Below are 25,244 nucleotides of genomic sequence, written 5' to 3'. Positions count from 1 at the left end.
GCCGCTGGAAGCTCTGCCCTGCTGGACTGAGGACTTGTTCCACTCTGCTTCCCACCTGGCTCTGGTCATCCTTCCTGGCAAGACGCTGATGACTCCCTTGCCCACTGTGCTGTCCCCCGGACCTGCAGACTCTGGGACTCGGGTTCATTATTTCCCACTGATTGCTGTGTGTGTGTACGTGTTATATTTCTCTTAGATTGTTGGAGTGTAAGTAGGATATTAATGTTTGTTGATGTTCTACTTTGAGTGAACCTGCATTCACCAAAACCTGGGTGAATGGCATAGTTACTGTGTGTGACTCTTGTCTCTTCCTTGGTGCCGGGCTGCTCAGCAGGCAGCTAGCCGAGCAGTTGCCCAGCTGACTTACAGCACGGACTCTATCACAAACATATGCTCACAACTAGTGCATGTCTCAAAAATAGTGAGCTCCCGTCACCGGGCAAGAACTTACTGGAACTTATTGTTATCATAAAGAAGTGGAAATTTTAGGAAAAGGATCGAAAGGCATTTTACTGTTTTCGTGCCGTGTTGACAACGATGATGATGAGCAGCACTGGCATCGCCCTGCAGTTTCCAGCTGGGGCCGAAAAGGGGCCACGTAACAAACCTGACAAGCCCAGGGGCGGTCTGCATGGCAGCCTCACAGACTCAGAGATCTAACGAAACCACACGGGAGGGCCTGACGTTAAAAATGTTCACGGCAAGCAGTCGTGACCTAGGCTAGAATCTTCCCTGGCAAAAGTCTATCTTTACTTTAATTGAGCCTGGCTACTGTCTTTTGCATGTATGATAACACACCTTCAGAAGGTCAAATGTCCTTTTTCCCTACTTCTCAAAGCACTGGCACTGAGGCCAGAGGATGACCACAGACCCTGTCATTGTTATTGTTGTCATGTTACTTGTACATTGTTTCTGTCCTGATAAATGATAAAGTGAGGTGTTTATCATTTTACTTTTATCCAAACCCAGAAGTTTCCCCCTCTTTGCTTTCTCCCACCTCCCTAATCTATTACCAATGGACTTTATGTAACCCACTTATAGCTCCTCTTCTGATTGTAATGAATAAAACAAGGTGCAGAACTGCCATGTTCTGGAGCATTCTCTCAGTCTATTGTTGTTTTGCTTCCTCCCGCTGGCATTTGTCAGCATGGCTCAAATAAACTCATAAAAACTCTTACAGGTTTGGAAGTTTCTTACATGGACACAGTCCTCTTCTGAAAGCACTACTCTCTTCTCCCTGAGCACCCCACACCCTCGTGCTGGAGCAGCTCATCTAAGTTACAGGAATCGAAAGTGGGATGTGTCTGTGTGGGCAGAGCTGAGTGGGGGGCGGGTTGAGGAGTGGGGAGCCCTGTTCTTTTCCTTACTTCCCCTGGGACTTAAACGGCCCCTCAGCAGTGGCATTGGATCTGTGATCTGGCCGCCAGAGGAAGGCTCCCCTGGGCAGGATCCTGTCTGTCTCCGCTGCTGTGTCCCAGCACTACTGACAGGGCAGGCCGGGCCTGGCCAGTGGTAGGCACTCTCTGATATTACTTCACTGAATGAGTGAGTGTCTAACTCCCTTTTAACCTCTACAGGGAAGTCCCCCTCTTCCTCTTCTTTAATGTAAATATTAAAATGCAAGAAAAGAATCTCAGAATACCTTAAAATGAGCATTTTGCAAACACAATAGTTTCCTCCTTAGGGCCACACAGTCTCTGTCACAACTACTCAACTCTGCCATGTTAGCAGGAAAGTAGCCCTAAATAACAACTAAATAAATTAGAGCAGCTTTACAAAAACAGATGGTGCCTGGATTTGATCAGGGTTGGGGGGCCAGGTAATTGGTCTATCTCTGGTGATCCCCCTGAGAAATGGCTCCAGTTAGGATACTTTCAGATGCAAATAGCAGAGGCCCTGACTTGAACTGGCTTGGACAGTAGGGGCATTTATTGTCTCACACAGTAGGAATTCCCAATGCAGAGCAGAGTTCTGGAGGAGTTAAGTCAGCGGCTGCTCCCTCCTCTCCATCCTTCTTAATGCTGGTTTCTCTCAAGGTAGCAAGATGACTGCCGGTGACAAGTATACTCTGTGCTTCTTTATTCAAGTGAAAACAGGAAAGTCTTTCCTAACCAAGGACTGCAAATCTTCTTGCCATGTCTGATCGGGCCAGTTAAGACACCACCGTCCCCTGGCACAGTAATGGATCTTAAAGGAACCCCCTGTACTGGCGGGCTAGACCAACTGAAGTGGGTGTGAAGGAGGCAGCCACCAATATCCCCTGAAGGCACAGGATAGACCGTAGTGACATCCTGTTAATCCCCTTTACTTTCTGTGAAAGAGGAAAAGCAATTACAGTTATCAGAGTCTTCCAACCCATAAGATCTCCCCTAACACAAAACAAAATGCTTTTCACTAATATTATATCTATAATTGCCAGATCTTGGGAGAAGGCTTAGGCCAAAGCCTAAACACAGAATTCTAACTTTTAGCAAAATGTATTTATTTATTTATTTTTTAATTTATTTATTTTTTGACAGAGGGGAAGGGAAGAAGAAAGAGAGGGAGAGAAACATCAATGTGTGGTTGCCTCTCATGCACCCCCCACTGGGGACCTGGCCCACAACCCAGGCATGTGTCCTGACTAGGAATCAAACCGGCGACTTTTGGTTCACAGGCTGGTGGAAGCTCAATCCACTGAGCCACACCAGCCAGGGCTTTCAGCAAAATTTATTAATCACCGAGTTTCCTTCAACTGTGCCCCAGTGTAGATATAATTGCTAATGATCCCATTCATTCAGAGTAGCCACTTTGGGTGACTTGGCTGGTGGCTCTGATGGAAAGTCACCCAAACATACTTTTTCATAACTCTTTACTGTGGAGTTGAACACATTTCCGCAGGCCTTGCTAACCTCTTAGTTACCTTTTCTTGGTAATTCATTTTGCCAGACAAATTCATTGATGTGTTTGATTGTGATACCAGGGCGACATACTTAATATTTTGACAAGTGATCAGAGTATGTTTGAAAAGTGGTAAGAAGTTGTCCGGGGTTGTGAGCTGCCTGGTCTTCAGTGAGTCCTCTTCCTCTGTCTTCAGTCCATTCTGTTGCCCGTTAAATACTGTGAAGCTGCGTTTCCAGACACAACTCCTTCTTCTTTCCTCTGACTCTCCTGGTCTCCTAGCACACTGTCAATCTGGTAACCATTGCTATGGTATTTTACTCATAAATTGCTACAATGGCTATTGCTTTTGTAATTTGCCATTAATAATCATTGTTTTAGTGCTCTTATAAATTTACTATTTCAATATTTTATAATGGCAGTTTGGTCCTCGTGGTTCACTCTTTTTCCTATGATGCTATGAAACAGGCAAACCCTTTTTTTTTTAATTGTTGGTATACTGAGATTGACTGTGGCATACTTAGGTTGAATGTGAATTAGGTTGACAAAATAAAAAAAAGATTTTTCTAAACTTTGTTGTCCTCATAAGCTTTTTGATGGGTTTATGTTTATCACTACAGGTTGCTGAACAAGAAAGTCTCTGTGAACTTAGGAGACAGGACGCTTATCAAAAGAAGAAAGAATTGGATAAATTAAGGCTTAAAGAGGCAAAGATGAAAGAAAAAGTGAATACCACCACAGTGGTAAGAAAGAATAAACCTTATTTTTCAAGCCCAACCCCGGGCACCTCAATATATACAACCCTTAATGTGACGGGTAAAGGTGTTTTTAAAAAGGGATTGGTTTTAATTTACCTCTTTGTCGTTCTGGAAGGATATTTTATCATTTTCTGATAAAGTGTTACAGTGCAGTTATGTTTTCTTCTTCAGGAATATGGTGGGAAGAATGAAGTTTGGCATGCTTTAAGAACAAATTACATTTGATGGGCCAAAACGCTGTAAAAATTATTTTTCAAAAACGCACACAGAACCATTCTAGTGCATACAGAACCATATATAACATCTCTATGATATTGCTTTATTTTACATAACAAAATAAATAACCATGGACAGACTCCTTAGTTCTGAATGTGTGATGATAACAAAGGATTTAGTCTCTCAATTTATATTGGCAATAGGAACATGCATATGGAAAGGGGACCATTTGTTTGAGTTAGAAGATACTTCGGAACTCTGTAGTTCTACTTTTTAAAAAATTAATAACATTAAGTGAAAGCCAGTACTATGTTGAATATTTTGTGAGGATCATCCTTATTTTAAAGATAAGAAGACTGAGGCTTATGGAAGTGACTATAATTGAAAAGATTAATGTTAATACCACCTTCATGTTATTAAAACAGAAATGCCTGTTAGTCTTCTATCAGAGTTAGTTGAATTAATGAGTCCTTCTTTCTTCTATCTGTATTGATGAATACATGTAACACTATGTATGGGGCAATGGTCGTACTATAACTTCACACATCTTATCAGAACACTCAGTTAATTCCATTATACTTTGTATAGGGTGGTTCTGATCATTTTAGTTATAACATACTGGCTATGATATCCAATTATAAAACACTAGTACAATACAAATTTTCCTTCAAATATATGCATTTAAAAATATCATCATCTGTTTTCTGAACATCAGCATGGCAAGAAAGTGTGAGTCAGGCTCAAGGGAGAAGAGCATAAGGGCGGGATAGCACAGATTTCACCTGCACGCCCAAGTTCACACCTCCAGTTGGGCCCCGTGAATTATAAGCCATGAGCCCTCCCAATTCCAGCTTGCGAAAATGAAGTACACGTTCCTTCATCTGTATCCCAAAGATCTCTGAGGCCAAATCAGACAAGGCTTAAACTTCTCATTTTCCCTCTCCCCCAGTGTAGCCTGTCCACCCCACCCCAGCTTCCTGGTGGAGAATGGTATTTACAGCACAAACCTGAGGGTCACAAACCTGGGCTCGACCAGCTCAGAGTTTTCTCACCTATAAAATACACTAATACTATTGCCCATTATTGCAAATGGCTCTTGTGGAGATCAGTGAGGTCATGCCTGTATGGCTTTAGCTGAGTGCTGTATGTTTAGTAAAGTTTGTTCCCATTACTGCTGGAGATTGGAAAATAACATTTGGGCATGGAACTGGGACAATAGGGGATGTCGGATTAACCTTCATGCAGTACCTTTAGTTTAGAAAACTCTGAGGGCAGGTCAAGCGGATGTTGTGACAGCAGAAAACAGTAGCAGTGTGTGACTCTCCAGGTGGCCTACAAGTCCACAGCAGGAAGGACTGAGGGTTAAAGGTCACCAATGTCAGGCCTGGGGGCCTTCAGCATTTACTCACTCATCCTGATGGTTGGTCAGAGCCCTTCAGACACTCTGCTGGTTTGGGGTGGCAGTTCTAGGACTTCAGACCCCTGTTACTCTGGAACTCGTTATGGCCCAGCATTTCAGTCACGTGGGTGCTTTGGAGAAAGGAAGAGTTTGGGGGAGCTGCCACTCCCCTGAGTCACCTGCATGATTGAGAGCACCTTTATACTGCCCACAAGTGTTTCTGTGACCCACACTGGTATGCAGGGTCCGACGGCACTCAGTAATCCGTCCGCGGGACTCTGTGCTGGGAAGCCGAGGAACTGGGTCAGCCGCGTGCCCTCACCAGCCCAGATGCAGACCCAAGGCTGATACGTTTGCCTCCCTTTTCTTTATTCTGACACTGCACTGGAAAAATGTGTTTCGCTATGAATTTTTTATCCGTGTTTCCTTTTTAAAACTATGCTACCATTTTTTCACAGTATCCAATTGTTTCATTTTCAAACTTCTGATTAAATATTAATAAAGAAACATTTTTTCAGCATGAACATAGCTATCAATTCATGTAAAGACTCCATTTTTTTTACTTGTTTCTAATATTCATTCTACTGTCCCAGAGGAACACTTTGAAGACATATATGAAAATATAGATTTATTTATTTTTATAAAAGATAATCAAAATGAATTCATGTCTTGGAAGTTGTTTTTATAGTTTTCACATCCTCACTGCTATATTTGGTTGCTCTCCCTCCCAAATTTGTTTTTTTTTTTGTGATGATTTCAGAGTTATTTCTGTCCAAGTTTGTACTTTGAAGAAACAATGATAAGGGTTGGTTTCTTTTATTTTAACTGAAGGACAAAGTAAAAGTCGAATGAGTGATACCTGAATACTTAGTCAATTGAAATGCTGTCATGAATCATCTGACAATGATTGAATGCCATAATTTTTAAAAATTTCAATAGGTTCTCACTGATCACAATGTAGAGATAGAACAACTACAGGAAGCAATAAGACATTGGGAAGAAAAGGTTGAAGAAATACAGAAAGCCTGTAGGATCCTGGAGACTAAAATGTAAGTATGATACTTTATTTTTACTGAAGCATTTCTAGATATTATGTTCCTTTCCTTAAAATTTTGTAATTAGATGAAAATTAGAATATTTTAGTTTACTAAAATTTGTGTAATGTCAGCTTTACAGAAGCACCTCTTTATTTTGTAATTAATTGTATGTTCAGGTGATCAAGAGAAAATATGGAGGATGATGCTGTCAGCTTAGGAAAAGGAAGGGACTCTGTGGAAGGTGTCACCTCCACTCCAGTTCCTGACTCCCTGTGAGCAAATACGCCCCCAGAAGACATTAGCAGGGCCTGCCACAAGGCTACAAGTCACCTGCCCCTGCCATTACAGTGGCTGTTCTTAGACAAGGTGGACTCGCAGAACATACGGATAAAATATGGGGAAGCCTCAGGGCAAAACCTGTCACCCATGGGGCTTGAACCAGAAACTTCAGGACATTTTCCATTCCACCCCAAGGCCCACAGTCTCTTTTCCTTTTGCAAAAGTGTTTCATCCTTGTCTCTTTATCTACATGCTGTGTTCTCTTCCTGGTGAGCCCATGGGTGAGCGTGGTCATTGTAGAGCCATCCGTATTTAGAGACTGGCCAACAGACTCTTCTGGGAGAATTCCCACATTTCTCATCAAAACCTCTTTGACTCAGCTCTGGACAGGAAGGTGGGGGTATAGACTTGGCTGCTGGGCCTAGCCCAGGGTTCTCCGGCAGTTTAAAAGACAAGTTGTGAACTGAGTAGATTCCGCAGAAGACAAGTAACTTCACATGTGGAATCCTGTTTTGGGAAAAACAGGATTATGTGGGAAATGGCTCATTTCTACATATACAGGTTTGAATGCACTGTGATTAAAATCGTGTCTTCCAAAGCAGCATTCGCACAGGACAATAATCATCAGCACTGGTCCACAAAATGGGCCGTGACATTTGCACTCAGTGCCAGACTGATAATAGGAAAACTCAAGCATTACTCCAATTCCAACTCAGAATAAGAAATCCTTTCCTTTGAAAGTGAGTCAATAGTTTTTAGTTCCACCATGTTTTAAAGAAAAACTAGGCCAAAAAATCATAGTAAAATATATAGGTTAGCTCAGATTATTTCTAGGAGTTATGATTAAAAATCTTGCTATGCTGATGAAGTTTTATTTATAAGCATTCTTCATGTTAGCTAACTGTTTTAAATATACATTCAAGAAGGAAATGGGGGTCCTTAGATGTTCCACAAATAGTGGCTCATCTTCTTGGTCAACCCCAACTTTTCAAGAGTTTTCTTTCAATTGGAATTTCACTGAGGACAAGTGTTTTTGATTAATTTGGTGATTGAAGGTATAGGTTAACCCCTTTTGATTAATAAAACTTTACTTTTTCCTCTTTTTTACTTGGCAATTTTTTAAAAAAATCTCTTCATTCTTTTTATATTGCCACTTAGTTCATTTTCTCTATCAGTGAAGGTGAGGAGAGGTAGCCTAGTTTTTGCTTGGTGGATTTGAAGAGCCAGTTTGTTTTATAAGATTCTCTAAGAATAAATTATACAAGAAACTAAAATAATCTGCACAACTCCTATTAATCTGTAAACCTTAATATTCACCCTAGGAACTCTTTAATTTGCAAGCTTGATACCTATTTGGAGGACAAAATAGTGTGGGAGAACAAACATCACACAACCATGAATTTAAGTTCTGTATCACAGGTGGCAAACACAAGGCCCATGGGCTGAGTCCGGCCCTCCACCGTATTTTTCCAGCCCGGCAGCACCTAGTTTCCCTGGAGGCAACACCGAGCTCCTTGCCTCTAGTTACATTTATACAGTCCTAAAATGACATCTGGCCCTTTGAAGGCAACCGTGAGGCTGATGTGGCCCCCAGTGAAAATGAGTTTGACTCTCCTGGACATGTACACAGTTAAGAGAACCTCAGTGCTCCACAAGCCCAGGGGAGGTATTGATAGTTTAATCCTTGTTTTTTGTTATTATTGTTATTAATCATGATGTGTTTGAAGAATAAAGGTGGATCAGTGCCTACCTTTCTAAATTGCTATGATCTTCCTTTGCCATTCCACTGGTTTTTAACACACAAGAAGTAGGGGGTTGGAAGCTAAATGTTGTATATAAATGACATCTAATTCGTGACCCAGAGTATATAATGCCATCATAGTGCAGTAGACTATGGAAATTATAGATGCTTTTTAAAAGGGCTGAAATGGCTTCAAAATTTTCAAGGTTACCAATGACTTCTGTCCTGCCAAACTTCAGTGGTCTAGTCTATTCCTTAAAGTTTTTGAATTCTTAACAGAATGTGACATAGGTAATCACTTTTACCTTCTGGAAATCCTTTCTTCCCTTGGTTTGCCAAGCCTCACGTTCTGTTACTTTATTCACTGCACTGATCCGTCTCAGGACGCTTCACTCCATCCAATGCTTTCTGACTCTAAAATTTTGGAGTTCCCAGCTCTTTTCACTATTATACATGATTTTATTCAGTCTTATTGCTTTAAATCCCTTCCACATGCCAATAACTCCCAAATTGATATACCCAGCCCTGACCTCTAAATGCATAGACTCTATAGCTTATTATACCTCTTCATTTGGAGGCTATCTATGAGATATCTCAGCTATAACATGTAAACAGAATTCTAATTCCCCAGCTCCTCAAAACAGCTCTTCCTTCAGTTTTCCATGCCACCATTTCACCAATCAATACAAGCCAAAACATAGACATCATCTACCTTTCCTGCTTTTGTCACTACCTAACCCTAACGCTAGCCAAATCCAAAGGCACCTCCTGTTGCCCTCATCTCAAAATATATCCTGAACCTAATGATTTCTCACCACCTCCACCATTTATGAGTATCTCTTCTGGATCACTTCCATAGCCGTCTACATTGTTTGTCTTCCTATACTGGTGTCTTACTCCACGGAGTAGCCCAGGTCATCTTTAAAAGGTGTAACTCAGTTCATGTCACTCCTCTGCTGTAAAAGTCCTTCCCTGGTTTCCTCCAGGATGAAATCTGAACTTCTGCTTGGTCCCCAAGACCTTCTACGATCTAGTCTCTTTTTACCTCTCCCGCCTTCTCATACCCCACTCTTTGTAAAATACACCAACCTTGTTTCTGCCTCGGGAGGTTATCAACGGCTGTTTCTCCTACATGAAAAGCTGTTCATTCCGATCGTCACATATGTGGCTCCTTCTTGTCGTTCAGGTCTTTCACGAGTCATTCCGAGAGGTTTTTCCTCTGAAGTAGCAACCTTGCTCTCAGGCTTTCTCAGATGTCCTTTGCCCGACTTTGTGTTCTTTCAGCACTTAACGCTGTCTGAAATATGTTATTTGTTTATTTTGTGATCATTTGCTTATGTTCTGGCTACTCCACTAGAGCGCAGCTTTTACGGGAGTAGGTTCTTTGCTTGTGCGGCAGCTCCTGTACCTGTAACACATGCAAAGTGCAGGTGTTCAATAATCGTTTCTTAAATGATTGAATACAACAATAAATAATTAATCATCAGTTCAAACAATAACTTCTTTTGTTTATTATAATGGCTATGTAAGTGAATATGTTATGTAGGGTGATACAGCTTTGCTGAAAAACATATTTTAATAGGAATTTGTTTGACTTCCTTTGTTCAAGGAATTTTTTTAAGAAGAACAAGGAAAAACTGAATGAGGCCTCTACTACTGAGAAAAATGATTTATTGGAGAAGATAAAGGAGGTAGGAAAACAGAAATGATCTTTAGATTATAATTAGGTTTTATTTTTAGTTAATATTTTAAATAAATGTGAGGAACGTGAAATTTTCCAAAAGTACATTTTCATGAACTAATAAGAATCATGATAATTAACAGTTACTGATTGAAAGATTTTATTCCCTCCGCAAATACTTTAATTGTATAGATGAGCAAAGATACTTCTTGTGAAGATGAACCATTTTCTCAGTAGTGTTTCACGTGGGTATGGTTATTTTACATTAAGACTGTCCGTGACTGTGTGTGCTTCAGCAGCACGTGTACTAAAATTGGAACGATACAGAGAAAATTAGCATGTCCCCTGTGCAAGGATGACATGCAAATTTGTGAAGCGTTCCATATTTTAATGACTAAAGAAAACAGCAAAATGAAAAAGGAACTGACCATATGGGAAAGTATATTTGCCAATGATACTTCAGACAAGGGTTTGGTCTCCAAAATATATAAGAACTCACATGACTCTACACCAGCAAGACAAACAATCCAATTAAAAAATAGACAATGGACCTGAACAGACACTTCTCCAAGGAGGACATACAGAGGGCCTAGAGACATATGAAAGGATGCTCAGCATCACTAACCATCAGAGAGATGCAAATTAAAACCACAATGAGATACCACTTCACGCTGGTCAGAATGGCCATCATTAACAAATCGCCAAACAGCAAGTGCTGACGAGGCTGTGGAGACAGACAAGGGAACCCTAGTGCGCTGCTGGTGGGAATGCAGACTGGTGCAGCCACTGTGGGAAACAGTATGGCATTTCCTCAGAAAACTAAAAATGAAACTGCCTTTTGACCCAATGATTCCACTGCTGGGACTATACCCTAAGAATCCTGAAATGCCAATTCCAAAGAACCCATGCACCCCATGTTCATAGCAGCATTATTTACAATAGCCAAGTGCTAGAAACAGCCTGAGTCCATCAATAAATGAATGGATCAAAAAACTGGGGAACCACACATTGATGTTTCTCTCCCTGTCTTTCTCCCTCCCTTCTTCTCTCTCTAAAAACAAATAAATAAAATCTTGAAAAAATAAACAAAATGTGGTACATTTACACAATGGAATACTGCACAGCAGAAAGAAAGAAGGAACTCTTACCCTTCACAACAGCAAGGATGGAACTGGAGAGCATTATGCTAAATCAAATAAGCCAGGTTGTGAAAGACAAACACCATATGATCTCACCTATAAGGGGAATCTAATCAACAAAAGAAACAAACTAGCAAAATAGAACCGGGGACATGGAAATAAAGAACAAATTGACAGTGACCAGAGGAGCAGGGGGAATAGGGATAACAGGGGAAAGGAGTGGAAGGGTCCAGTCAAAGAACATGTATAAAGGGCCCAAGGACAAAGACAATGGGGGTGGGAGGGGGGATTGAATGTGGTAGGTAGGCAGTGGGTAGGGCAGGGGAGAGTAATAGGAAAGAAATGGGGACAACTGTAATTGAACAATAATAAGAAAAAAGTGTTAAAGACTATCCATGACTAATGGACAATTTTCATGTTAATTAATTAGAAAAATTAGGAGCTTCTTGCTGCCATGTGGTACACATAAAGTGTAGCAACCCATATTGCTCTTAATAATGTTAGTGAAACATTTAAGTCAGATTTAGCCCCCAGGGGAATTCTCTAGACATTTGAAACTTAGGTTAAAAGAACTATGATATTTTAAGTAATTAAACATGGGTGTACACTAAGATTTCTTCACAAAATATCAATGAAGCATTTATTTTGATAGTTGAACAGAGGAAAACTACAAATAAAGTTTAACAGAAGTGCCTTGATTAAATGTCATAGTTTAAAATATATTATGAATGATAAATATAAAATAGTACATATAATATGACCCAATTTATTTTTATAGATACACAAATATACATGCACACCAGTCCCAAACTACCTTAATCCACCTTCTGGTTCTATTGTGGTCATGGACCATGGCTGCTTAGCTTCCGATCCACCCTTCACCAGAGGGTGAAGCTCTCTGGGATCCCACACTAACATGATGGGACATTTATCAGACTCAGCACCTGGATGAGCTCTAAGCGTTGACCTTCGTCCCCCTTGTCATGTAAGACAACCAAAACTCAGTTTTCAAGTGGTTTCCTCCATATCTGTAAATGTCCTGAGGTAAAAGGATTTTTCAGTGAAAAAATGGATTAAAAATAGATTTATCACTGTGGAGTCTTGCTTTCTTGTAAAGTGGGCCTAATAATTCCTCAGTGTCTTGTTAATTCTTCAACACTTAGAAAAGTTTCCCCCAGCTATTTTAGTGATCCCCAGCCAGAAGACTACTTTGAATTATTGAGCACATCATTGACGCTCAATTTATCTTTTTCACTGCATTTGATCAATTCAATAGAAACATCCAAACATGAAGGTTTTACTTTGCCTTCTTCAGAACACTAATGAGTAGTCTTTTTTGGTCCTCAAATAGAAATATTTAACAAAAAGTAAGTATAATATCCAGTCAAAGAGGCTGTGAGAAAGAGCTTCTGCTGATGTTATACTTTACTTCCCCAGTGCCACTTACCTTCTAGAAGAAAGGCGTATGTCATAAACTGAATGATCTCAGTTTATTAATCCCAATTTTTATTTAAATATTAATTATTACTCTGTGGTTTTGCATCAGTGTTAGCTACTTTTCTACACTTTTGTCGTAATTTATGGAAGAGGTCCCAAAACGTGTGATTGCATGTTGGACGTAGAAATCGCTCACTCACCCTTGGTGGCATAGCCAGTCTGTGCTGAGCGGCGTGCTCGTGCTCTGCCCATCTGACCCTGACTCCCGGCAAAGGAACTGCGAAGCAAGTCCTCTACCTTAATGACTTTTTTTTCCTAGATGGCTGAAAAAATACACAGAATTCAATTAGAGAACAAAGATCTACATGAGAAATTGGCTACGCTTGCCAGACAATGTGATATAGTCATACAGGAGGAGGATAAAATTTTTCTGCAGAAAAAGAAAATCCATGATGAGTATGTTTACGATCCATTCACGATCCATACATGTGTGCCATAGTTATGGGGAGCTGTCCTTGCTGTCAGAGTGGTAACTCTCCAATTAAGCCTATCCTCGTTTTAAAAGCTATTGACAATGATATAATAGTTGTTACCTAATAATAAATACACACACTCCTAATCTTTCTCTATAATACTGAGTAATACTTTCCTCATATGGGTCATTTTGAATTCATAAACATCAAATGCATTTTTTTTTTTACTTCTAAACCATGTTCCTGAAAGAATAATCATACTTTCACCCTACAAGGCAATCTGGAGAAACTATGAGATCTCCCCTCATCAGAAGCTGGCTCCGCACGTGTGTCCCCTGTGTCAGAGAAGGGTTAGGTCCTTGACGCAGTCCTCTGATGTGGAGCCTGGGAAATTATTCAAGGAAATCCCTATCGTTTACTACTCATTGGGCTCCCTTTAAGCACAATGGCTTGTCAATTCCACCTCCCAAATATTTCTCAAATATGTCCTATCGTTCTCTCCAACTTCATTTTTTCACCTCTTTCAGCCTCTTCGGTTTGACTTTCCCCTGAAAAGTTCTTCCCACTTTCTCCATCTCGTCTTCCTCCCTTCCACCAGAATGAAACATCCCTCTAATGCCATGCCTTTTCTTGAGTTCCTGCATTGTAATCAACTGGGTCCAAATCCCTTTGTCCTACTGAACTTCGAACAGATCAGGGCAGTGGCTCCGTCGCCCTCAGCACAATATCCCCAAGATCTTGTGCACTGCTTAGCAGGTTGTGGGCATTCACAATTATCTTCTTAACGAATTCTACAGAATGACATCTGGCAAGCATACACTATATAAGCAATAAGCCATCTCTGCACTTGAAGTTAAATCTCACAGAAGTGTAACTGCAGTGTGCAGGACCACTTGCACACTGTAATTGGAAGGCCGAGTTTATGGGCATTGCTGTTGCCCTGAAGCCACAGAGAGCTGTTGCAATCTTTTTATCTCATGCAATAGAACAGCTTACTGAGACTAAAACTTAATATTCTTCAGGCAGAAACTTTCCTCACATCAATACTAAGTTATCTGTTTGAAATATAAAATGAACTGATGACAAATCAGTTGAGGCGTCGACCACCTTTATTGGTTTTTGTCCTTTTCAGTTGGCCTGCCGTGACAAGATGGCATCACGTGGGCGACTGAGATGGCAGCAACTTAGTTCTCACTGTTCTGGAGACTATATATCCCAGATCAGGATGCCAGCACAGTCTGACTCTGGCCAGGGCTCTCTCCCTGACTTGCAGATCAGCCACTTTCTCATTGTGTCCTTGCACAGAGAGAGAGAGCAACCGCACTGTTGTCTCTTCTTTAATTCAAATACTAAAATATGTAACTTAGAGAGTAAAAGTTACCTACTCTCTCCACATAGAAAATTACTGTTAACAGTACACTACACTACACTACACTATACAGTACACTACTGTATAACAGTACTGTTATACAAGCTTTCTAATATATATACTCATATTTATGTATGTATATACTGTATGTGTGTATATACTATATATGTGCGTGTATACTGTGTATATGTGTGTATATGTATGTATTCATTTACCCAAAACTTGGATTGTACTCTTTTGTAATTGGACTCTTCTTATGGGGACACTCATCTCTTCATGAGGGGCCCACCCTCATGACCTTATCTAACCTTAACCCTCCCAAAGGCCCCCTCTTCAAATACCACTGCACTGGCCATGGGGGCTTCACCATGTGCATTTGTGGAAGACACAACTCAGTCCACAGCGGTTTTGAAGATAAGGCACTCAGATAAAGTACTTTCTGTTACAGGCATGTTCCTCTCAATGTCTGGAAGTGTGAACAAAACCATAATCTTCCTATCATTCTTTCTTCAACTTAGAGACCAAAAAAAGATAACTGCATTTATAAAATGCTTTCATCTCTCATTTAACTGTTATTTCTGGGGAGATAGGTACTGTAATCCCCATTTTATGGATGGGGAAACAGAGGCTCATTAATAAGTAAAGTTTCTTTTCAAAGTCACACTCCTGGGAAAGGTAGAGCCAGCATTCAAAACTGGTCCGATTGACTCCTTTGCCTTTCACAAAAGAACGTGACAGAGTTGATACATGCAGCAGGAGAGAGACACCCACTCGGCGGGATCGAGTCCTACAGAGTGTTTCTTACTGCTTTGTGAGTGCTCTTGGATTAACGTGGGGGTTTCCATAGGCTTAGCCGCCACATGCAGAAAGACTTTGTTTCTATTTTTCTTGATTCATTGGGTCAATAGTTCATGAACTAAATCTCCCAAAGTACTTTTGAGATTTTTACTGGTGACAGTGTGTTTTCTCCTGCTGAGGAGTTAAAAATGATCGTTTAAACCTTCAGCCTGTGACAGCTCTGTCTTCTTGTCACCACAGGAATCACAAACAGCTGGCATTTATCACTCAGAAAGAGAACTTCCTGTCGCAAAGGAAAATAGACATCAAAAATATGGAAGAAGGAATCAACACGCTCGCTGAGCTTCTCCGGTATGTTTGTTGTTTGAGATTTTTAATCTGTCTTCTCTTCATTTATTTTAAATAAATAGTAGCAACAAATCTGTGTCAAGTTCTAATCTACTAAGAAAAGGAGGTTTATAATGAGTTCTATTTGCTCTATGGTCCTGAAAAGTCACCATCAGAGAGTCTCTCATCGAAGGATGGGCAGGTTCGAGCTCTCCACAAGCTGTTGGGCACAAGGCTGGCGGGCGAGGGGGCCAGTGGCAGGAATGTGCCCAGCTATCACGACAACACTGACCCCTGTCACGTCCATTTCCACCATCTAAGTCACTTTAATTTCAGAAGTAATGCCTATATCTGATTTTAATTCAAATACTAAAATATGTAACTTGGAGAGTAAAAGTGACCTACTCTCCACAGAGAAAATTACTGTTAGCAGTGTGTTATACAAGCTTTCTAATACATATACCCATATTTATGTATGTATATACTGTATATATGTGTGTCTATACTATATATGTGTATATATATACTATGTGTGTATATATACTGTGTATATGTGTGTGTGTATATGTATGTATGTATTCGTGTACCCAAAACTTGGATTATACTCTTTTGTAATTGGACTTTTCCACTTAAAATTGTATCTGGGTGGCATACATGATGTTATATGTCAATTACATAAACTGTGAAAATTATTTCTAAGAGAATGATAAAACATGATAAAATGGCAATATTTGGAGAAGCTGGTGGAAGGTATATAGGAATTATTTGTACTAATTTTTACACTTACCTATTGAGCCTGAAGCTATTTCAAATTTCAAATAAAGGAAAAAATTATATACACAGGACTTCTTTCCTCATTCTTTTTTCTAACTGCATAGTGATCCTTTCACAGATTATACTGTACTTTATTTAACCTGTGCTCTATTGATAGACATTTTTGGTTTCCTGTATGACACCATTTTCAAAGTTAACATTAAGTTATCTCTGTCCACCTATGTGACTGTTTCTTTATAATAAAGCCCTAAACGTTGAGTTATTGGATCAAAGAGAGTTGTGTATTTTTTATTTTTATAATTATTATCAAAATGCCCTACATAAATATTCTGCCACTTTATACCCTCACTAAGGCTGGGCATAAAGCCCCTTATACTTTAGTTGGGCAGACGATCAAGACTAAAACACATGCAAGCGAGGGAAACGTGTATGACTAAAGAACAGTGTGAATTCTTTTTAAAAAACTTTCATCCTTTCAGAGGGATGAAAGAAAGTCAAGAAGTTCTTTGTCATATAAAGATTTAAAACTTTATACCTTTAAAAGCAAGTCAGATTTTTCTGTTTGCTTATTAAATGGTGGAATAATATCACCACACGTAGAGATATAAATAATTTGAATATAGGACACTGAAGAGACCAACTTACAGAAATCTAAGATGGGTGGGGATGAAAATTTGACACACAGCAACAGAAATGTAGAATAAGGCAGGATGTGTAACTTTTTGGTTGCTTGTTCATATATTGCTAAATAATATATTTAAACATCCCTTTCTAATCATGTGAGCCTCAGAAAGGAAACTATAAACTCTTATCTATGAAGAGCAAGAAAATACAATTGGGGCTTTATTTTCCTCATGAAAAATGCAAATTTATAATGAATGATTGTGTCATCATTACTCTGGTCACCAGAAAGCTGAGGGCCAAATTTGTGGCCCAATATTGGTATTAATTTAGGATTTTTTATATTACTGTTGCTTTATTTTAAGTTAATGAGCTCCTTTGTGAATTAAGTCAAATATGTAAATAAAACCAATAACTTTGGGGCAAATTATGAAGAACCCTACAGTTCCAGGGGGGGATGTTAGGTTTATTTAGGTAAGGAAATGAGAGCCCATACAATGATTTCAAATAGAAAAAAGAAAAGCATAGTGTGTTTCTAGTTTACTTAAGAGCATTTCATATTCTAAGTTACATTTACGAATATCTTTTATAAAGACACAGTCACGTGTTACTTACGTGGCCTTCAATTCCTCTCTGTGCATGAAAGCACTTAATAAGGAAAAGAGGGAATAAAAATAATAAAGGCTTCTAATACCTCTGTTAGAGTCTTCACATTTTCATCCATTTTAGATTCATCAGAAAATCTTCCATCCTTAATTGCTGTTTGCCTCTAGTTCAAGAATTTCCATTGACTTTCTGGAACAGACATTGTATCAAATCCTAACTCGTTCTGGAAGACAGAACCCCTCACCAATCTGTTCACTCTAAGTCCTCCTATGTCAGAGTGTTACTTCCATTCTTGTCCTCTGTGCAGCGAGCCTGCCTGGGTCACAAGAGTCCTGACTTGCTGTTCTCTCCCCCTGTGTCTCTGCAAACGATGATGTCCTTTCTTTGGTAAGATTGCACTGCCATTCTGGAGCTCCATTTTCCTCCTTGTATTAAGCATTAACTTCCAATAACCTTTCCCCTACTGTCTCGAAAAAATCTGTGCTCTGTCCTTAGAAATACACCTCAATACTTGCAGAATCAGCTTGTGCTTGCATAGAATTGTAATTGTCTTTCTATTAGTCTGGCACTAAAGCCTTTGGTTGTCCCACAAAGTTTGTTTTGTCTCCCAATTAGGCAGTAACCTTACTGTACATAAGAATTATACAGAAGGTTTTATGTATTCTAACAGCTCCCACAAGTGCTGGATCCAATGTGTTTTTTCTTGTTTTCAGGGCAACAAAGCAAGTCTACCGGAAACAAATAAAAATTCTGAACGATAACCTGGAAAGAGAACGCCAGAGATGGTAAAGAAAGCAAGTTCCTTTGCGTTATAAATAGTGTATGCCATCCGAATGAATGGCGCCCGGACACAGGAAGGACACCAGAGTACTTGTTGGTTGCTAGAGCCCAGGGATCTGATTTTCCTAAGTTAAACTGTTTGAGTTCTCTTGAGTTCGTCTATCTAGCCGTGTGTGTTAGCTTGATTTTTGGCGTTGAACAGAACCAAAGTTTTCCATTTGAACAGAATGAAGTCATGAAAGAGTAGAATTGCCAAGATGTGTGGAATGCCTCCTGCTCACGCAGGCTTCCACGTGGACAGTGTGGGAGGCAATGGGCGGGGATGCAGGAGAGTGGTTAGGAGCACGGCCTCTGCGATGGGCTTGGGTTGCTCTGCCTCTCTCTCGCTGGCTCTGGGACCTCGGTCAGTTCATTAATAACCTCTGCTCCCGTCCCTGTAAAGTGGGGAATGATCCTAGCGCCCACCTGATCAGGTTGCCACAAGCAGTAAATGAGATGATCCACGTAAAGTATTTGGAGCAGCACCCATCACTAGGGAGCACTTGGGAAAACTTACCTCTATTTTTTTTATTGTTGGTGTTGTCATTTCTAGTCATATGATTCATGAGTCAAATTGCACATTTTCACCCACAATTATATGTAACTTTTTTTATGTCATGGTGGAGAGAAAAATCCCAGAGCCTAGAAATTTGTCATCTCTTATTAGCACTCTGCGTAATTTAGGTACTTCCATGACTAATTCTGCCGGGGCCTCTTTTTTTTCCACCGGCCCCTGAACCTCTCCCATGCCCATCCTTTCCCTGTAGGAGGCAGGCTGCCAAGTGTGGTTTGCCTGCTGTCCTGTTGCTCGCACCTAGGTGGCTCCCCCTGGGAAGCAACATGCACATCCAGCATCTAAGCAGTTGATGTTTCTGTCTTACTTTTTCAGTGAAGGTGCAGTCTGCATCCCCAATTGCACAATTTCATGTAATCTTGTTTTGTTTTGCATTCCTTCATCTTTTCTGAAGACCCTTGTGCCAGTTTAATAATCATTGTATTTGTTCTACCCTCTAGTGTTATAACTCAGTGGAAAATAGCTTGCCTGAAAAGAATGCATAGTCGTTGGCTTTTCAAATTGCAAATTGCATTGCAACTACTTATAGATAAAATCAAGGCCACAGAAGCAAGACGCAGTCAATTATTACAGGAGGTAAGGGAACTCAACAGACTTAGTATTAGTCCCCTGTACTGTGTATCAGTGATTCTCCTTCAATATTTAATTTAACCAAAAGGTATTTTTCTTTCTGCCACCTTCACATTTAAGGTGAATTAACTTTCTCAGATGTATCCATTTGCTGTGTATCAACTGTAGGAATTTAGCAAACAAAGTAGCAGTTTTCTCCAGAATACGTTTTTGAAGGCTGTAATGAGAAACTTGATAGTTTTGTAGAAATTTATCTCTAAAAATAGAGACCAAATGTAATTTTAGTTTCCACATTTACCTTCTGCCCACCCTCCCTGCTCCACGGCTCCCACTCTCCACGTCCTTGTGACATCTGTCTCCGCTGTTTGGTGAGGCCGCTGACCTCTGAACGGAATAAACAAATACATAAATAAATACGACTTCTCAGTGGTTACTGCAGAATAAGTACCTGAAATCAGAGCCCAATCTAATGCAAAAAGAGATTCATTTACCTGGCTGTTTGAAAATGTAAGGATGACTGCTACCAGACAAATGACAAATCCTCTATTTTTCCCCCCTAATTAGACCAAGTCTAGAGAAAAAGAGATCACTGAATATATAGTACAGATTGAAAAAATTACATTAGAATTAAAGCAAGAGGAGGAGGAATTCACCGTCAAAGAGAAAAAGTTAATTCGAGAGTTGATCAAGTATGAGGTAAATTTTACTTTACATCTGAGAATAATTTTAGATGGCTATTTGCAGGGGAGAGCTGTATATTCATGCTCTTCTCATTAGTTGAATGTACAATAAATCTTTCTGTATGACCAAGGTTCCAATTTCATTTTGAATCTTTCTTCCTTCCCAAAAAGGAAATAGAGCAACAAGAAACATTTTTGCACTGACTTGGGAACTGCGGAGCGCTGCCGGGGGTGGCGTAGGGAGGGCATGGGTGCTGAGGGAGGAGCAGCGACCGGACACCGCAAGTACCCCCGGGGGGCCCTGAGAGGGCAGGAGTCTGGAAACAACAGAAAACACACCTTTTCAAGGTGATGGTGTGGCCTTGAAGGGCAAAGGTGTATTTCGCGGAAGGCACCACTGGTAGAGAAGCTGAGGACAGAAGAGATGGTGCGAGAAGCGTTCATAGCAGGAAAAGTGGCTGAGCTACATCAACCAGGGTCTTTATTTGCTGTAACCACGGAGTAGGGAGTCCTTAAGTTTCAAAGTTTAGGTCTTACCCTGGTCCAAGCCCATGTCTCCTCCCCGCGCGTCCGCACTGCCTGTCACATCTTCCAGAAACCCTCTGCAGAGAAACGATCCGAGAAAACCCACTTCTTTCTAACAGGAGTAACAAGGAGGAAGCAGACAGGTCCTCCATACAAAAATGCTATGAGAAAAACCAGTGAAAGGCGGAGCAAAACTGTCCAACAAATGCAGAACACTCAGAAAAATGATGCTGGAACAGATGGAAACTGCGATCAAACGTTCTTTCGTGAATTAAAAAAAAAACAAACATCATTTCATAGAGGTGCTGCAGAAATCAGCCACATGGGAGTACAGGCAGAAGGCAGAGGCCCTGATTAGGAAGCGGGGAAACGAACAGGCACAACTCAGGGACGCATAAGGGGAAAGCACGGTGCGAACTGGTACAAAATGAGAAGAAACAGAATGCAGAGCAGTTGGGGTGAGGAGCATTCCCCTGTTGGTTGTAGCACATCTGGGTGCCATGTATTCCTCTAGATGCTTAAAACAAAGCAAAACAAAAACAGAAAAGTAGAACTTGGCCTTTGTGGAGCTTACATCCCGTGGGGGCAGAATGAAAATAAACAAGATGAACAAATAGAATGTGTTGTACGTTTGATGGTGATGCGCGTTATGGGGGGGAGGGGCGGGCTCCCCAACCACCCCCGGCCATAGACTGGTACAGGTCAGTGGCCTGAAGGTCACCTGAGCTCCACCTCCGGTCTCCACCGGCCCCCCCCCAACCCCCATCCCCCTCCTTCCATATCCACAGCAGGAAGTGAGCCGCTGCCAGCAAGAGAAGCTCGCCTGAGCTCCGACCCCAGGACCCCCCAGCTCCTCCTCCTGGACCCCCTCCCCCCCACTCCCTCACAGGGTACTGTTCCTGGGGAGACTGCTCTCTGGTGCAGGGTCTCTGGTAAAGGTTGGGGGCCGCTGTTACAGAGAAAAAGAAAGCAGGGACGTGTATGTGATGTGGTGTGTGTGTGTGCCATTTGGGACAGGGTGGTCAGCGAAGGCTACAGCCCTGCAGGACAGGAGGGCGCAGGCTGCGGAGAAACCTGCAGACAGTGGTTCCAGCAGACCGCATGTTGAGCATGGAGGTTCTGAGGCAGGACTGAGCTATTTGAGGAATGACAATGGGGCGATGGGGCTGGAGCAGAGATGGGGGAGAGGGCAGGCAATGGGAATGAATTACTGCACTCGCATACCTCCTTATCCCCACCAGGCTCTTCTTTCGTAGAAAACATCATGTAAACAACATGTGACTGAGTTTTTTTAACAATGCAGTCTGAGAAATTTTCTCTGATACTCCACTGTGACATTTTCACATTATAGGGTTTTATGGGTGTTTTTCTTTCTATATTTTACTTCTAAGGATTATAATGGCAATTTGGAAGGGGGCATAGCAAGCCAGCATATCATTGTATTAATTCATAGGGCATGAGCAAGCCGTTGCGTCAGAGATGTCAAATACAGTGAACATAGGCAAGATGTGTCTAAAGGGTTAGCAAGCCTCTTTCCTTTATTGGGAAACTGACCTTGTCTTAACCTGTTGGCTTCTCGCGCCGGTAGCCTGATGGAGGCGGACCATCAGTGGTATGATCAGGTGGCATCGGTTATGTAGAATGGCCCTGAAGGGGATGCTGCATCCTGACTGGGAGGAACCTTGGTGGGAAACTATGATATTGGGCTTTTCTGGGTTTGGTGCCACTTTTTAAATAAAGATTTTATTCATTCATTTTTAGAGAGGGGAAGAGAAAGAGAAAGAGAGTGAGAGAAACATCAATGTGTGGCTGCCTCTCGAGAGCCCCTTACTGGGGACCTGGCCCCTCAACCCAGGCATGTCCCCTGACTGGGGATCAAACTGGTGACCCTTTGGTTTGCAGCTGGTGCTCAATCCACTGAGCTACACCAGCCAGGGCTTGGTGCCTCTTGTGAGTAGGCATGTCCCTTGTGGGGACCTAGGAGTTATGTCCAAGAGGTGTTGGGTCCTATTTGAACCCGGGGCTAGCACACCCACCTGTGTGGGTCTCCCTCTTGCAAATGCATTATCACTTCGGTGAGGTCAAAGGACACTGGCCTGTGGTCGGCTGTGTTTTAGGGCCCCTCCTGCTGGGGAATCATGCTTGGCACTCAGGGTTTCCTTCAAATTATGTACAGTTACAATGGGATAAAAACAAAAATTAAAGTTTTAAGAGTAAACTGGGTCAAGTATAGTCTATTCAAATCTTCAGAGTCTTCATATCTAGTTGATAAAACCCACTGGTGTGGTCATTACAGCAAGAGAGACATTTATTTTTCTGTCTTGGTATCAGCCAAAGGAAAGTAGTCAGGCCCAGAAGGGCAGGTTGGCCGTGCTCAGCGTGAGGCCAACCCCTGTGGGGCCAAGTTGCAGCTTCCATGCACATGGTCCTCACCAGGGGGAGGAGGAAAGGGCCAAGGGAGCACATCCCCCTTCTTGTTGCAGGGACAAGGCCCAGAAGGGGCACAGACCTCTTCGTCTCACAAGCCCGTTGGTCAGCCCCACCTGCGTGGGGAACAGAGAAATCACTCGGCTGGCAGCCGCATGTTCTGCTGAAACTCTGGAGTCCTGACGTTCGTTCGAGGACAGGAGGACGGACAGTAAATGTCAGCGGGCTGTCTCTGCCTTCATCACCATCTTAAACCCACCCTGCCCTTCTAAAGAAGGCTAACTGTTACTCCATTTGAAACCAAACAAAACCTGAGTTTGAATAATTAAGGAGGCAAATTCATGTTTTGCCTCAGCACTTTTACCCATTTGTTGTAGACTTTTATCTAATTATTGATACACACTCTCCATTTCTTACATACACATTTCTTAGAACTTGTGTATATTCTGTCCAGCTGTCTGTTTTTCTTTTAATAAAATATGATCAACCAAGAGAAATTCTTCAAATGATTTTGAGGTATATACACGGCAACCTCAATAGAATTACAGCAATAGAGCTATAGAACTGAAAGGATCTTTGGAAAGCCATTGAATCTAATCTCCCTGTTTATAGATTGCCAGAGTCAGTAAGTCAATCAGCAGATATTTTTCAAACATCTAATGTGTGCCAGATACCTTGCTATGCATCTCAGGGTAGAAGCAGACCGAGAGAGACTCTCTTCCCAGAAGATTTTGTATTCTACTCTAGAGTGCTGTGTGGGTTCTCCGAAATCATATCTCACAATCAGCTTTACTTTCTTTAAAGGAAAAATATGTTCAGGAAACAGCAAGCACCAAAATAAAGGAAGATGAACTAGTCGAGTGCCTTCCCCACCTTCAGGTGGCAGAAGAAGAATTTAACATCAAAAACAAAAAGCGTGACGAGCTCAATAGCATTATCGAAGGTACGTGTGAAGCACTTAGTCATTGACCTCAACTCCAGGTAAGGAGTTCACTGTTGTCTTCTAACAGGAAGCCAGGTGGGTCACCCATCAAAGCAAGGGTGAAGTTCTTCAAACTTTTCCCATCACTCTTTATTCTCTAGGGCTTTTTTTCTTATCTGTGAATTTCCTTTCCTCAGCATCACAAAATCCTACTGTTGCTGTTGCCAAATTTTTCCTTTTCTCTTTTGAAGACTGTTTAAAATTAAGAATTAGTAGCAACTATATCCTGTGGTTTCTCTCTGTAGTTGGTCAAGGCAGAATCAACTTCTCTATCTCACTGCCATGTGGAGGTTCTTTTCTGTTCCTTAACATGAATTTGCAAGTTGTACGGTTTCCAGTTATGCCTTAAGCCACTTAGGAAGGGGGTACCCCTCAGATTTTTTTCCACTAACCTACCCCTGAGGCAGAGATAGACGAGAGCTTGTGTCAGATCTGGGAGCTTTGTGGAGAACGTGAAATGTGTCTGAGAGTATGCACACTTTGCATTCCATGACTTGGCATAACTGTGTTTGATATAAAAATCATTATTTTCTCTGCAATAATTGGACATGGACATCTAACCCTGCACCCAAAAGTTCACAGATCCAGAATTACCCCTGAAGGTGTGAGGCTTGTCATGCACTGTAAGTACGAAAGCAAGCAGTATATTGCAAGTACCGATTCTCTTATGGTTAAAGAGAAAAAATACAGAAGAAAGTCGGTAAAGAAGGGAAGGCAGGAGAAAGGAAGGAAAGGGGCCATAGAACACCTGTGCTTCAGAAGGTAGAAAATGGACTTCCCCTGCCAGTGGTGACTCACAGAGGACAGAACACGGGGGGCTGAGGACACAAGGAGCCCCGTGGTGACTTTTGGTTGAATGTGATGGATAAAACACATGCATCTATCTTCGCTCCCTAGAGGAACTTCACAAAAATACAAGTAAAGAACTTTTATTTTTAAAAAAGACATAAATCCACAAGGACAAAGAGACCGGCAGAGAAGACATCAGCAGATAATAAATACCAACACATTTTCGGAAGGAGTAATTGGATAGAAGGATGAGCAGAAAGAGAGGTGAGAATAACAGGAGCGTGCAGAGAAGCCCACCATGAAGGCGAGACGTCCTCTCCAAAGGACCTGGGAAGCCTTGGCC

General features: G+C 41.3%; 1 protein-coding gene and 1 non-coding gene across 2 annotated transcripts in view; both read left to right on the top strand.

Annotated features, from left to right (window-relative positions):
* CCDC175 (coiled-coil domain containing 175) overlaps nucleotides 1-25,244 on the top strand; it is a 52,472-nt gene that overhangs the window by 16,210 nt on the left and 11,018 nt on the right. The window contains exons 6-14 of the mRNA XM_028507664.2: nucleotides 3,501-3,623; nucleotides 6,193-6,302; nucleotides 9,920-10,001; nucleotides 12,887-13,023; nucleotides 15,448-15,558; nucleotides 18,249-18,320; nucleotides 19,369-19,504; nucleotides 20,063-20,194; nucleotides 23,935-24,073. Of these exons, the coding sequence (XP_028363465.2) occupies nucleotides 3,501-3,623; nucleotides 6,193-6,302; nucleotides 9,920-10,001; nucleotides 12,887-13,023; nucleotides 15,448-15,558; nucleotides 18,249-18,320; nucleotides 19,369-19,504; nucleotides 20,063-20,194; nucleotides 23,935-24,073 (1,042 nt within the window). The remainder of the gene's footprint in view (nucleotides 1-3,500; nucleotides 3,624-6,192; nucleotides 6,303-9,919; nucleotides 10,002-12,886; nucleotides 13,024-15,447; nucleotides 15,559-18,248; nucleotides 18,321-19,368; nucleotides 19,505-20,062; nucleotides 20,195-23,934; nucleotides 24,074-25,244) is intronic.
* On the top strand, nucleotides 10,279-10,381 carry LOC114493552. The gene has a single exon (XR_003684189.1). It is a non-coding gene; the product is annotated as a U6 spliceosomal RNA (small nuclear RNA).

Source organism: Phyllostomus discolor, chromosome 1, assembly GCF_004126475.2.
Source record: "Phyllostomus discolor isolate MPI-MPIP mPhyDis1 chromosome 1, mPhyDis1.pri.v3, whole genome shotgun sequence".
Taxonomy (NCBI): domain Eukaryota; kingdom Metazoa; phylum Chordata; class Mammalia; order Chiroptera; family Phyllostomidae; genus Phyllostomus; species Phyllostomus discolor.
Note: the sequence above shows the minus strand (reverse complement) of the source record. Positions and strands in the feature narration are given on the sequence as shown.